The sequence below is a fragment of the Cyprinodon variegatus genome, unplaced genomic scaffold (genome assembly GCF_000732505.1).
Source record: "Cyprinodon variegatus isolate N-32 unplaced genomic scaffold, C_variegatus-1.0 Scaffold1761, whole genome shotgun sequence".
Lineage (NCBI taxonomy): Eukaryota > Metazoa > Chordata > Actinopteri > Cyprinodontiformes > Cyprinodontidae > Cyprinodon > Cyprinodon variegatus.
Window position 1 is genome coordinate 15,076 of NW_015152214.1, and position 12,646 is coordinate 27,721.

Sequence of the window (12,646 nt, forward strand, 5' to 3'; positions counted from 1 at the left end):
CATTGCATTAAGCCTTAAAACCTGAATGTTCCTCAGAGACCCTTGAATGAACTACTAAAACCCTCTTATTTGTTTATTTGCTTGTGCCTATTTTCAATAAGTAAACAATTATCCTCTGTGATTATTAACTAATTTTACACATAAACCGTTTATCACTCAGGCTTGATTCACTCTTTCAGTAACATCTGAATGAACAGAGACACATTTATTTGTTTGGTGATTAATAACTCTGCTGATAGCCATAGTCTAAATTTGTTCTAAACTGAAATTTTAACAGCCGGATTAAGGAGTCCAACCTTTTATATAAGAGACTAAGACCACTGATGAGTAAGCAAATTATGGTTATAATCATTCAACTAATAATTATTAGTTCTACCCTTAATTTCAATGGCATTACAAAACTGTAACTTCCAGTTCTAGTTATTTAAATTATTCATAATCTTCTGGTGAACTTGCATAGCATAAGGATCTGCTCACCCTGCGTAGAAGGAGACTCATTATCCCCAGTGCATTAAGTGTCACATGGAAAAAGTGCATCAGATTAAATAGTTTGATGCAACCAGTGTGACCCAGGCTTAAATCATTTTGTTATACTTATTTAACCCTTGACTTCCCTTGTAGTGTGTCTCCAGCATGTAGAGGACACCCCAGAGACGCTGCTTTGTTTTGATGAAGGCAGGATGTGATCATTTTAGAAACAGGGATACCAGACACAGGGTTCTGAATGGTGCGGAGACCTTGGACAATTTATTACTTTACGCTGCTCTTCTTCTGCAACTTTACAGACAGTGAAAGCAAACTGTCTTTAGAACATTTAATTAATTTGCTAAATATATTATTGTATTTTGTGTACTGAGCTGCTGAGTATGCTGCTTACTTAATCAGACACAGAGTGTGACTGATTTCAGAGGCTGTGTACTCCAAGGACCCGGTCTACCTGGACTGGGTCCTTCCTGTCCGTGAAAATAGATCCAGATCCAAAAAAGAAGGCTGCATTTGTCAGACATAACGAGGATTCTTCCAATCTGAGTATGCCTTGGCGCTGCGCTACAACGCCATTGGCCGACGAATCTGGCCTTCGGAGGAAAGAGTGACTGAATTCAAACTCATCAAAATAAAGCAAACTGTGAGGAATATGGCAGATTCCTGGGAAAATAAACCTGAGCTATGGTGTCGCACATGACAGACATGTCAGAATCCACATTACCACAACAGAACAACAGTGCCCTCTTCTGGTACATTATGTCACAACCTTACATCTACCTTTCCTTTATTTGATGGTGCCCCAGCCGTGAAACTAAACAGAAGGCAACTAAGGAAGTTCTCAACAGTCCTAAAACCAAAATATCAGATTTATTTTAACAACCTGTATGTCTTGAATGTACTGTTTTTGTTACTTATTATTGATATGATAGCTATTTGATCCTGGGTATTTTTCTTACGATCTAAATCTGTCCAGTCAATCTGGCCCGCCGGGCAGTGCATGAGCAACTTCTCTACACTCTGTACACAAACGCCAGCCATTTCCCAATTCTTTTCTCCATTTTGCATAAAGAGTTCAGTTTTCTTTGTGTTGTCCACATTTTTAGCTGTCTGCAAGTCCTCCCCCAAACTTGTCTGACTTCCAAATCTGACTCTACCTCCATAGCTGCATAGTGGGAAACAAACTTTCCCTGGTTGAGACTGTTTCTGTGGACCCCTCTCTCTGGACCACCACCCTCCGGTTGTACCATGTACATTGGTAAATCTGGTTGTCCCCAAGCTTCTGTCGTCCCTCAACATGACATATTTTGACCAGCCCTTTGTCCTCTGGGTTGAAAACATGACACTTTTTTCATTGTACTTATTTTATTTTTTTCTTGGCCTTCCTAGGAGTTCTCAAATAAAATAAACAAAATAAACGATGAAACCACAGAAGGATGAAAAGTTATTTACTAATGCATGCTAGCTTTAAATCAATAGACTACAGGGTAATGCTGTATATTTTAAATCAAAGGCATCTATCTTGAATAATCTAAAGGGTCAAATTTAGCAATCAATGAGGAAAAACAGGTTGGTGAAATCCTTTATATAAAATTCTGAAAACCAACCTCTCAGAGTCTGTGGAAGTTTGTTGGACCCAGATACAGAGGTGGAGGTAGAACGTGGAGTACTGTGTCACTAAATACTGACACCTGCTGGACTTTTATAATCACTGCAGGCAGCCTGTTTGATGGCCTAATCTGACACTGATCTGCTGACCTAGTAAAATATAATGATTTAGGTCATTGTATGTCTTATTGTTTTATTTTATACTTTTCTTTAAATTGAATATCTTTTATATTTTCAGATGCAGTCAGTAAATAATGTGAACATATATCACAACTTGAAAATTGAAGTGAAAATGTGAATGAGGAAGCTTGTTGACTGGAATTTTAAAAAAAATATTGAAAACAAGAAGTGCACAAAGGACAATAAAGTTGGAGTCAATTTGAAATCATTTTAAAAAAAGATAAGTCAAGTGATAACTGAGAGAAACAGGATGACACAAGAAAATTGAAACAAATATGAGATCAAAATGGTCCTAAATGGCTGAAACCTTTCTTTAGCCTTGAGGCTGCTCCATATGCCTTGATGAATTTGATGATGAAACTTGAAAAATAAAATATTCTTTTGGCAGATGCATCCGGTGAACCGTACGCCTATACACACAGTTTGTAACATCAGAGTCCATTAATCCATCTACAGGTGGGAGGTTGACCATCTGGTGACCTGGTGCAGGGAAAACAACTGTCAGGTCTAAGCACCTAAAACATCATACATACATACAGGGAAAGAAAAAGGCACAGAGACAATTAATTTAGTTTTACTCGTGAGGAGAGTAGGAAGAGAACATGCAGGTACATCTCCACCCCACTCTGCCAGTCTTCAGCTTTCTCCTCGCTATTTATTAAAGGAATAGGAAACAAGAAGCAGCCTCAGTGAACAGGTCAATTTGCATTTAAATGTCTTGCGGTCAAATGGTCCGAGAACCTCCTGGTTTCGTTAAGCTTGAGCAATACTTCCTGATAGTTGACCTCTACTGATTGTGCAACACCTCTCTGAAACAGTAATATGTCACACATTATACATCATAAGAAAAAACATTAACTATCTTATACATAATTATTCCATCAACAACCTAGAGCTCAATGCTCTAGAAACACTGGAGATGGTTTTGGACTTCAGGAAGAACTCAGTCCATCTATCACCATCACCCTCTGTGACTCACAACGGACACTTGAAACTTCCTGGGAACTATCATCTCACAGGAGCTAAAGTTGGAGCTAAACATAAACTCCCTCACCAAGAAAGCCCAGCAGAGGAAGTACTTCCTGCTGCAGCTGAGAGAATTGACCCTTCCAAGGACAATGATGGTGCACTTCTACTCCTCCATCATTGAGTGCATCCTCACCTCCTCCATCATCATCTTCTGGTCTGGTGCCACAGCAAAGGAAAAGGGCGAGCTACAGCATGTCATCACCTTTTCTGGGAAGATTATGGCTGATTAGATAGATAGATAGATAGATAGATAGATAGATAGATAGATAGATAGATAGATAGATAGATAGATAGATAGATAGATAGATAGATAATATATTGGCCACAAGGTGGCGCCACATTCCAATCATTGAACCCAAGCTGTTCTTCCCTGGACACCAAATAATTAAATGCATGTTTTTAAATCACTCATTTTTATTTTCTCAGTGTTTTCGTTTCATTTTTACCATTTTTATGATTCAATAATTCTTCCTAGTTTTTCCTAAACTTTCTCACTGAGGCTGCTGGTCACATGACCCACTGAGGATAATCTGATTGGTCCAAAGGTTGAAACTCTGTTTCTACCTGCAGCTGCATCTCAGAGGTGTTTTATTATGACCCACATCATAGAAACTTTACGATGTTTTATTTCTAAACTATTCTGCCTTTTACTTCACTGGTTTGACTTCATTAATTGATAATGTCTGGAAAATCAGCAATATTTGGTCGTTTTATTTTCCATCTTATAAATGACTTTACTTGATCATTTCTCTTTATTCAATTATTTCTATTTTTATGGAAATTGACACATTTTTGTTACTATTCTCCACCATTTTTTATGTTTTTAATAGTCTTTTTTCAGCCCATATCTTAAGTAAATTAATTACTTTGCTTCGGTTTTATGCTCTGTATTAATAATTAAATTTATTTATATTTATTTAACATTTTACTTCATTGTTTTATTTCTCATTTGAACTTATTATCTTACTGTTTTTGCAGTTGTGTTATTTTGTATATATATATATTTTTTTTTTATTAAATTCAATATTGTTTTTATATCCGTGTTGTTTTTAAAATGTCTGTTTAGATTTAAATTATTTATTAGTCAATTTCTGCATCTTCATGCTGATATTATTATGTCAGATACTCTATCTTTTATTTATTCACTGAATAATTTAATGCAGAGCTTTTATCTGGCCAGTTTGTTTTGACTGAACTTTTCTTTCCTCACATCAACAAACACATTTATCTAATAAAACTCTCCATAGATCCAAACTTCTATCCAGATAAAGAATTTCTGTATGAAAGTTTTCACTCCAGCCTCTAGAGGAACCAACCCTCCCTCCTGTTTCAGGATATTTTTAGGAATGGAAACTTTTCTTTTTCTTCTTCTAATGATCTCCCAGCCCTCCACCTTCAGTCTGACCTGATTTATAACTCGTGTCACCCCCGGCTCAGATCCGTTGAGGTTTGCAGCAGAATGAATCACCTGCTGTAATTAAAGTCTGTCCCAAACAGACAGGTTTGTTATTGTTGTTATTCTAACCTTCAGACATGTTTAAACCCTCTCACTCACTGAGAAGAACCTCAGATCAGGAATAACCTGACAGAGGAGCTCAGAGGTTGCTTTTCCCAGGAACCCCAGACTGTGCTTCCAACAGCCTGCTGGATTCACGCCCATCCGTGCGCGCGCGCTCTTCCAGAGAAAAGCGCACGCGCTCCAAACGCGCCTCAGACGGAGCGCTGGGAGCGGCTGCAGCTGGACCGACTCCTGCCTGCATGGATGAAGGAGCTGCGCGGAGATAAGGCTGTGTGAAGATGAACGGTGAGTGACCCTTCAAACATTTATTCCTCAGGAACAACAGACCAGATTGAAGCACAGAAAGACGCTCAGATTAATAATCTGAAGTTAGAGATGAACCCAAAGCTGCTGCAGCAGCAGGAGCTGCAAACATCCATGGCTTCAGCTGGAAAGCAAATATTTAGCTTCTAATTAACTAGAGAAATTAACCATTGCTGTAAAAATCAGTGGAAAAATTAGAATATAGATGGAGAATATTATTGATAACAATAACAGATTAAGCAGAACTGGAAACACTGGTTTATATGTAAACATTTCTGTTTCATTCTCATTAAAACGACAAATAATAAAAGTTCAGAGGAAAATTACTTTAACTTGAAAAAAATGAAGATTTTTAAAGCAAGAAAAATCTTCAGAAACTCAAGAGAGAAAATTATTTCATAGTAAAAACAAGTTTTCCCAAGCTGTCAGCAATTTCCCAAGAAATAAGCAATATTTTAAAGGAATATAAAGATCTTAGTTTATAAATAATTAGTTTAACCCTTTATAGGGCAAGTTAGTGTTTTTTAATCCCTCATAGATCCTGCTACATGGCTGTTCATCTTATTTTGGCATCTGACCAATTAAATGAGCCCTTAAATGACCTACTGGAAATTAAGTTGAAAAAAAGTTAACAAGTTAAGAAAAAAAAGGTAAAAAGTTAATTGAAAAGATAAAAAGTTAAGACAATTATATTTAGGTTTATAAACTAATAAACATCAGTGCCAGTATCCGCATTAATTCCTCTAAGGTTATGTTGGATCGGGGAAAAAATTTGTTTCTTTCACTCTCAGAGTGTTTTTCATGAATTTCCTATCAAATCAATTTTGTTATTTTTCTTAATATATTCGGGAAAGTTGCCGTTTCTTGTTATTGCATTGACATTAATATTTCCAATCAAAATATCCATATTTTTTTAATGTTACAAAGGTAACAATGTGTTGTCCTGCATTCCAATCCAACACTATCGGCTTAAAATTTAGATTTTTGTATGATTTCACTGGGCGCCCTGTAAAGGGTTAATAAATCTGGTTTAATTAAACGAGATAATTTTTCTGCCCTGCGCCGCTGGGACAGTCAGTCACGGGTCAACACTGCGTCCAAGGAACATTTACACAGAGCTGAGAGCAAGGTCAGAGGTCACATTGAGCCTGCATCAGCCCCAGAGGGAGATATTACCCCCCCAACGGTCACTGAAGGACTCATTAACTGCGTTATGCTCCAACAGATTCCCTGTCTGAAAGAAAACCGTTTAGCATAAAAACCGAAGCTGGTGTCCGAACACAAACGGGCCACAGAGCCCCGACACTCATTTCCATTTTATGATCCAACAGATAAAACCGTCAGCAGGTTCATTCAAATCCAGGCCCCAGAATAAACAGTTTTTCTCTCAGGTGATAAGAGCTGCGTTGTTCCAACGCTCCGAGCTGTTCGCTGCTTACATAACGCCAAACTTTCACAGCTTCTCCCAGACACCAGCCTCTGCTTCCTGCTTCAGGTTTCACAGTGCGGATTCAGATCGCTTATCGTGGAAACTGATCAGAACTGCTTTGGCCTGCGTCCTTGTTTGGATGCAGGCGTGTCAGAGCCTGGCCAGAACCGCGGCCTGCACGGGCTCCTGCACACCGCTTATTCTGCAGATAAACATTCGCAGTGAAAGGGAAATGCTTTCATTTCCTTGAGGGCAGCATTGTTTACCGAGGTGGAGCTGAAGAAGCACCCTTTGTTCAAATGGAAGACATATTTTTACTTTCAGAATATCACTGTGACTCTTTAACAGCATCAAATCAAGTTTTAGATAATCGGGTTCTATTATTAGCATTAAAACAGGCGGAAAACTGCTAACCTGAGGCCTGCATGCAGATACAAGGAAATCATTCTCTACTGCTTAGACAATAGGACACATAAAACAGGCAACACAAAGAATCTATGCATAACTATCTAATATTTAAGCTGAAATATTTACTCTCTTTGGTTTCAAAAGCCTTAGAAATGCTGGTTTTAATTCCTTTCAGGCTAACAGGTGTCAGGAAGTTTGTTTCTCATCTGTTTCTTAGCTCCATCAGGTAAATCCTCTGTCACACCAAGACGATTTAGAGCAGCGTATGCCTGATGTGGGAAAAATCTGGCAAAAATGCTGGCATTCCCTGAAAATAAGTTATGGGTACGTTTTGTATAAGTTTTGAGCATGCGTAAAATTTCCCGCCATCAGTTCCAGGTCAGTTATCTGATGGTTGACATACATTCAGTGTCAGTTACTCATAACTCATCTAGCTTATCCTAAACCTCTGACAAACTTGTTCATAACTTCTGCGTAACTTATCCAGAACTTCTCTCCAACGCATATCAACGTATCTGACGTGTTCCAAACGAGCGCTGAACGTGTTTCTAACTTCCAGCTACTGTATAATGGCGTATTGGCAGCGTTTTGGTATAAAGGACGTTCCAAAAAAGTTAAAAAACAATCCACTGGACTTTATTTCCAAGTTTCAGAATCAGAAATACTTTAATAATCCCAGAGGGAAATTACTTTAGTTACACGCTCCAGTTACAGTTTTATATAATATATACACACATCCAACTATACAATATAATTAAGATAAAAAATAAGAATAAAAAGAGATAAAATATATACCCATATAGCTCTTCTGTATATATATATCTGTACATATATCTATAAATATGTAAAAACTAAATCCAAATAAAGTGAAAATCCAAGCACAGTGATAAATCCAAGTAAAGTGAAGATGACCTTAGGCCTGAAGTTCCTAGTGAAGTTAATCTAAATGTTGACATTTCTAACTTGATTTATGTGTCAGAACTCTGTAAACATGAAGCATCTCCGGGGAATGAATCTCAGAAAATGCGAGGGTGAGTCAGAAAACAATCATTAAGAATGAAGGAGCAAAAACTTAAATGCTAATTTGAAAATAAAAGGTTGGACTTACAGAAAGTCTGGATGGATATAATGAATAAAAAGCTGTTTCTATTATAGAGGAGACTGAGTGAGGAAGGATAAGCAGTGAGAACTGAATTGTTTGGATGTTGCTGAAATGATGCTCTCCTCCCTGTGTAATGTTTAACATGTTTCACTCCTTTTGTTTGTAGAACGGCTGTTGGCAGCAACCATGAGCGCCTCGGCCAGCAACAACACCGAGGCAAACATGGAGGCAGCGTCTTGTTCCCACATCGATGACACGTTCAAATACAACGCCTATATCTTCACCTACGTGCTGGTGTTCCCCGTGGCGTTCCTCTGCAACGTCTTGGCGCTGTTGGTGTTCTTCAAACAGAAAAAGCGCAGGTTTGACACTGAATGCACACGTTTAACTTGTGGTTTCTTTATATGATTGATTTTTTATTTTCATTGTGTCTCTCAATTCTTAGTCAATATGTTCTGTTCATTGCAGTTTGGAAAATTAGGGAATCAACGACTTAAACTCTCCAAACCTCGGAACCATTTTATGGCTTGTTAAAAATGTAAACAAACCAAAACTCTCTTGTTCAATTCTATTCAATTCAAAAATACTTCATAAAACCCGAAGGGAAATTAAATGTTGCAGAAAATACAAGTTTTTAGCCAGTTGTTGTAGGTGTTGATGCTGCAGACAGGAAGGATCTTCTACATTTGCCTTACTTACCGAAGACACTCTGCTGTTGTTTAACAATATTCTGACGAGGATGCTCACTGTTCTCCATAATTTTCTTTATTTTATGAAGAATTCTTCTTTCTTCAATCATTTCCAGAGGTTCTTGAGGATTTCCTCCCCTAAATTTTCCAGTCTATCTCTATCGTATGGTCATAAAGCCCGGCAGAGAGACGCTTGAGTCTGGGATATGATCCTGCAGCTACGTTTTAAGTAAAACACATAATGCTGAATAGCCGATATTCTGGCTGAGTCATTGCGAGGGGAGTTCTTCTAATTTGTTTCCTAAAGATCTCACATTGCCCATGAAGACTGATGGAAGATTAAATTTCTTCTTCCTCTCTTGTTTCCTCGCTCCTGCTCTGCACCCCCCGTGCCTCCTCAGCTGGTAATTATGGAAATAGTTGATTATTTCAGCTTTAGGGATGTTTATGAGCTGCTCCCGGGTGTAAAAAATTAACTTGCTATGGTTGCTGTGGTTACGTATCATAAACAGCATCCGAAAAGGAAAAAAAAGCAACAATAGTCCTTCCAGTTTCACAGCATTCAACAACAGAGGCAAAAAAAAGAAACCCTGATCCAAAAGCAGAGGAACTAAAGTTCTCTTTACAAGAATATCAGGGTCGAGCTAGCAGAGCTAATCCAACATGCAGCCACCTTAAGCAGCACAATTCATATTTACTGATTAGAAGTAAACAGAATCACCAAAATATACAATGCAAACTACTGTGGAAGGGTTTAAAGATATTTGTAAAAGTTATCAAGATTCAAAACTGGTCAAGATCAACATGATGAATTAATTGTCCTTCAACAGAAGCAACCAGCCTTTAACCTCATAGCCTCCTGGTAATATAGCCTTATGAAAATATATGGCATTATCACCATTAGCCCAAGGACTGTTTGGCTCTGCCATTCCATGACTCTATTACCCTATGTTTCCATGAAACTGTGATCCATCAACTGTTTGACTCTGTGACTGTTTAACCAAAACAACTCTATGGCTACTTTCACACTGCAGACAAATGTGGCCGGAATCCAATTTTTGTTGCCTTGAAGAGACTCAGGTGAGATTCTTTCCTGACAGTGTGAAGAGGCCAGATCACAACATCTGGGCCATATTCGTGTGTGGTTTTAAATCCGATACAATTCAGATCGCTTGGAATCTGACTCCCGACTGAACGGTCAAGTGACCCGTATTAGAATTAGTATGATGATGATGATGTCGCTCTGTACTGACAGCGTAGGGAAGAAAATAATTACAGCAGACCAACTATGGAGGACAGCCTAGACAGAGAGGAAAGTGGAGGGACAACCAACTTTTGGAATTATTTGGGTGGATACAATGATCAGTGGCACCTCCAGAAATATTTCATATGGAGGGCCAGAAGGGGCCACTTAAAATCTTGATGTGGCCACTGAAACTAAAAGCCATCATTTCAGGGTTTGAATCTATTGTGGTAAATGTGCCGGTAGAAATCATAAAGACCAAACACCTATTCATTTCTCGGTGTTTTGTGATTTTTAATGTTCACTGGCTATGCATAGCTGGATAAAATGCTAAACTGATATTACTACACTTTACACTGGAGAGTGGGGTGGCCAGTAGGGTGGCCAGTGGGGTGGCCAGTAGGGTGGCCAGTAGGGTGGCCAGTGGGGTGGCCAGGGTATTGCACACAGGTTAGAGAGCAGAACCAAACTGAACAGGTGAGACTCTACTTTTGCAGAGATGTTTCTCCAAACTGGGAGGTCTTCTGTTCAAATTAGAATCTTACAGCAGATCCTTTGGCATTTCCTTAGATAAAGGAGGATGATGATTTTCTCCATCATAGTTTAGAGATTTCCTGTGGGTTTTGTGGAACTGCAGACCTGGAAAATAAAGTTTGTTTCAGTGTTAATTGTTCTGTCCATGTGTATATGCATTCAAAATGTAAAAGCAGCAAACAAACAATGTCCAAATCTCCATTTTGACTTCAGATAAAACTGACAAATTAAGCAGCATATCTACGTAACCTACCTTATTCAATAGCTCTTTATTTTCCCAGTGATTTGTTTCACTTTTGAATCAATCGCACAGTTTGAAAAGCTGAACTTTGATAATGCCAATAGTAACACACCCCGATCTTGATTGACATTTTTAAGTAAAGAAACCAGAACGTATAAATTAGCCAGCTTTGCAGTGTAATTTGTCCAGCATTTATGTATCTCTTTTCAGTTGTTGCACCTTGTTTTAACAACCACCTGCTTAATTACAGAGAAGGTGGAGGAATGTCACGCTTGATATAAAGGTGTTACTTCCTGTTCTTCTGCCAATGTTTAAGTCTACCATGGCATTGTAACTGACTCGACACAGACTTTGCAGAGCTTTCTACCCCACAAAACCAGGAATGAACATGGCTCCCCTTATCCACTTAGCCCCCCCTACCCTTTTACTTTCTTTTAAATGTTGTTATTGTTTGGTATTAGTGTCGTTGGAGGCCTGTGATGAGCTACACTGTTGGAATCTCTGGCATGTGGGTGGTGTTATTAGTGCATCAGATAATTATCAACAAAAGTTATGCTTTGTTCAGTTGAAGAGTTTAACATGTTTGCATAACATGTTCCAATAAATGTAACACATATACTTTATCAGCTCCACCCAGTTAAAATGAATAGCCATTCATTGTCAGACTTTAACTGTCATTTACTCAACCGACAGTTGATTCTCAGGCTGACGCAGAGAATAGACTTTCACAAAATTGTTTAGCCGTTGATTTATGAACTTTAAAAACTCTTTAGTGTTTGATGGTTGAAGGTCTGAAGCATTTCTGCAACCCCTCTAGGAGTTGCAACCTCAATACCGAAGACCTCTGCCCTAAAGAGTTTAAGCCCAGGTGGGACATATACTCTATCGGGTATAGGTGTAAGGGATAGCATGAAGGCTGCAACTATTCTCTGCAAACAAATTGCCCTTTGCAGCCCTGATAAGGTAGAGTCTAAAGCAGGCATCCCCAAAGTCGGTCCTCAAGGGCCACTGTCCTGCAGGTTTTAGAGGTTTTCCTGCTTTAGCACAACTGATTATGATGATTTCAGTTGAGCAAAAGCCTGTTAATCAGCTTTTAATTAAAATCAGCTGTGCTGGAGCAAGGAAACCTCTAAAACCTGTAGGACCCTAGAGGACCAAATTTGAAGATGCCTGTTCTAAAGCCTTTCTAATGGACTCTTGGTGTTGCAGAGGAACCTCGTCTAACTGTTGGATGATGAATACCTTATTTGGTTCTACTTCATTTGTTTACCATGCAGGGAAACAAGCAGGAAATAAAGCCACAGACTTCATTACAAAACATGATCAGAATGCTGATAACTACCTTGCTGTGCACAGATACGTGCAGGTTTGTCGACAATGAGAGCCCTGTAAGAGTCAGATCAAATGTTTAAAGAGGACTCAAAGTAAACATGGAAGGAAATTGAACCCATAACTGATATTTGAATGCACTTCTAGCAGCCTAAAATAGCTTAAAACCACAAAGGACTCTAAATAGATAGAAAATACAATCAAGCTTTATTTCTATTTGATAAAAAACACTATTTGCTTTTCTCTGCTGGGCAAAGGTCCATCTTTATATTTCTCATTTTATATTTTCTTACTAAGCAGTCAGACCTTATTGGTAACTGAATGGGTTTTGACCTGGACCTTCAGGATTTCCTTAACAGCTCCATTGGTGACCCTAATGACTGCTAAGGTTATACGTCCAATTCATGTCCAGCACTGAAAACATTTTTAGAGTAAATATGAAACATTTCTTAGAAACATCAGAAGTATCCTGCTAATTAAAGAATTCAGACCACTGCATGTAGGATGTAGGAGAGTTCAATCTATCAAGTCATTAGCAGGACTCTGGGG

General features: G+C 38.5%; 1 protein-coding gene across 1 annotated transcript in view; it reads left to right on the forward strand.

Moving 5' to 3' along the window:
• Nucleotides 1-4,975: 4,975 nt before the first annotated feature.
• LOC107104483 (cysteinyl leukotriene receptor 2-like) overlaps nucleotides 4,976-12,646 on the forward strand; it is a 13,199-nt gene continuing 5,528 nt past the window's right edge. The window contains exons 1-2 of the mRNA XM_015404481.1: nucleotides 4,976-5,104; nucleotides 8,228-8,423. Of these exons, the coding sequence (XP_015259967.1) occupies nucleotides 5,098-5,104; nucleotides 8,228-8,423 (203 nt within the window). The 5' untranslated portion in view covers nucleotides 4,976-5,097. The remainder of the gene's footprint in view (nucleotides 5,105-8,227; nucleotides 8,424-12,646) is intronic.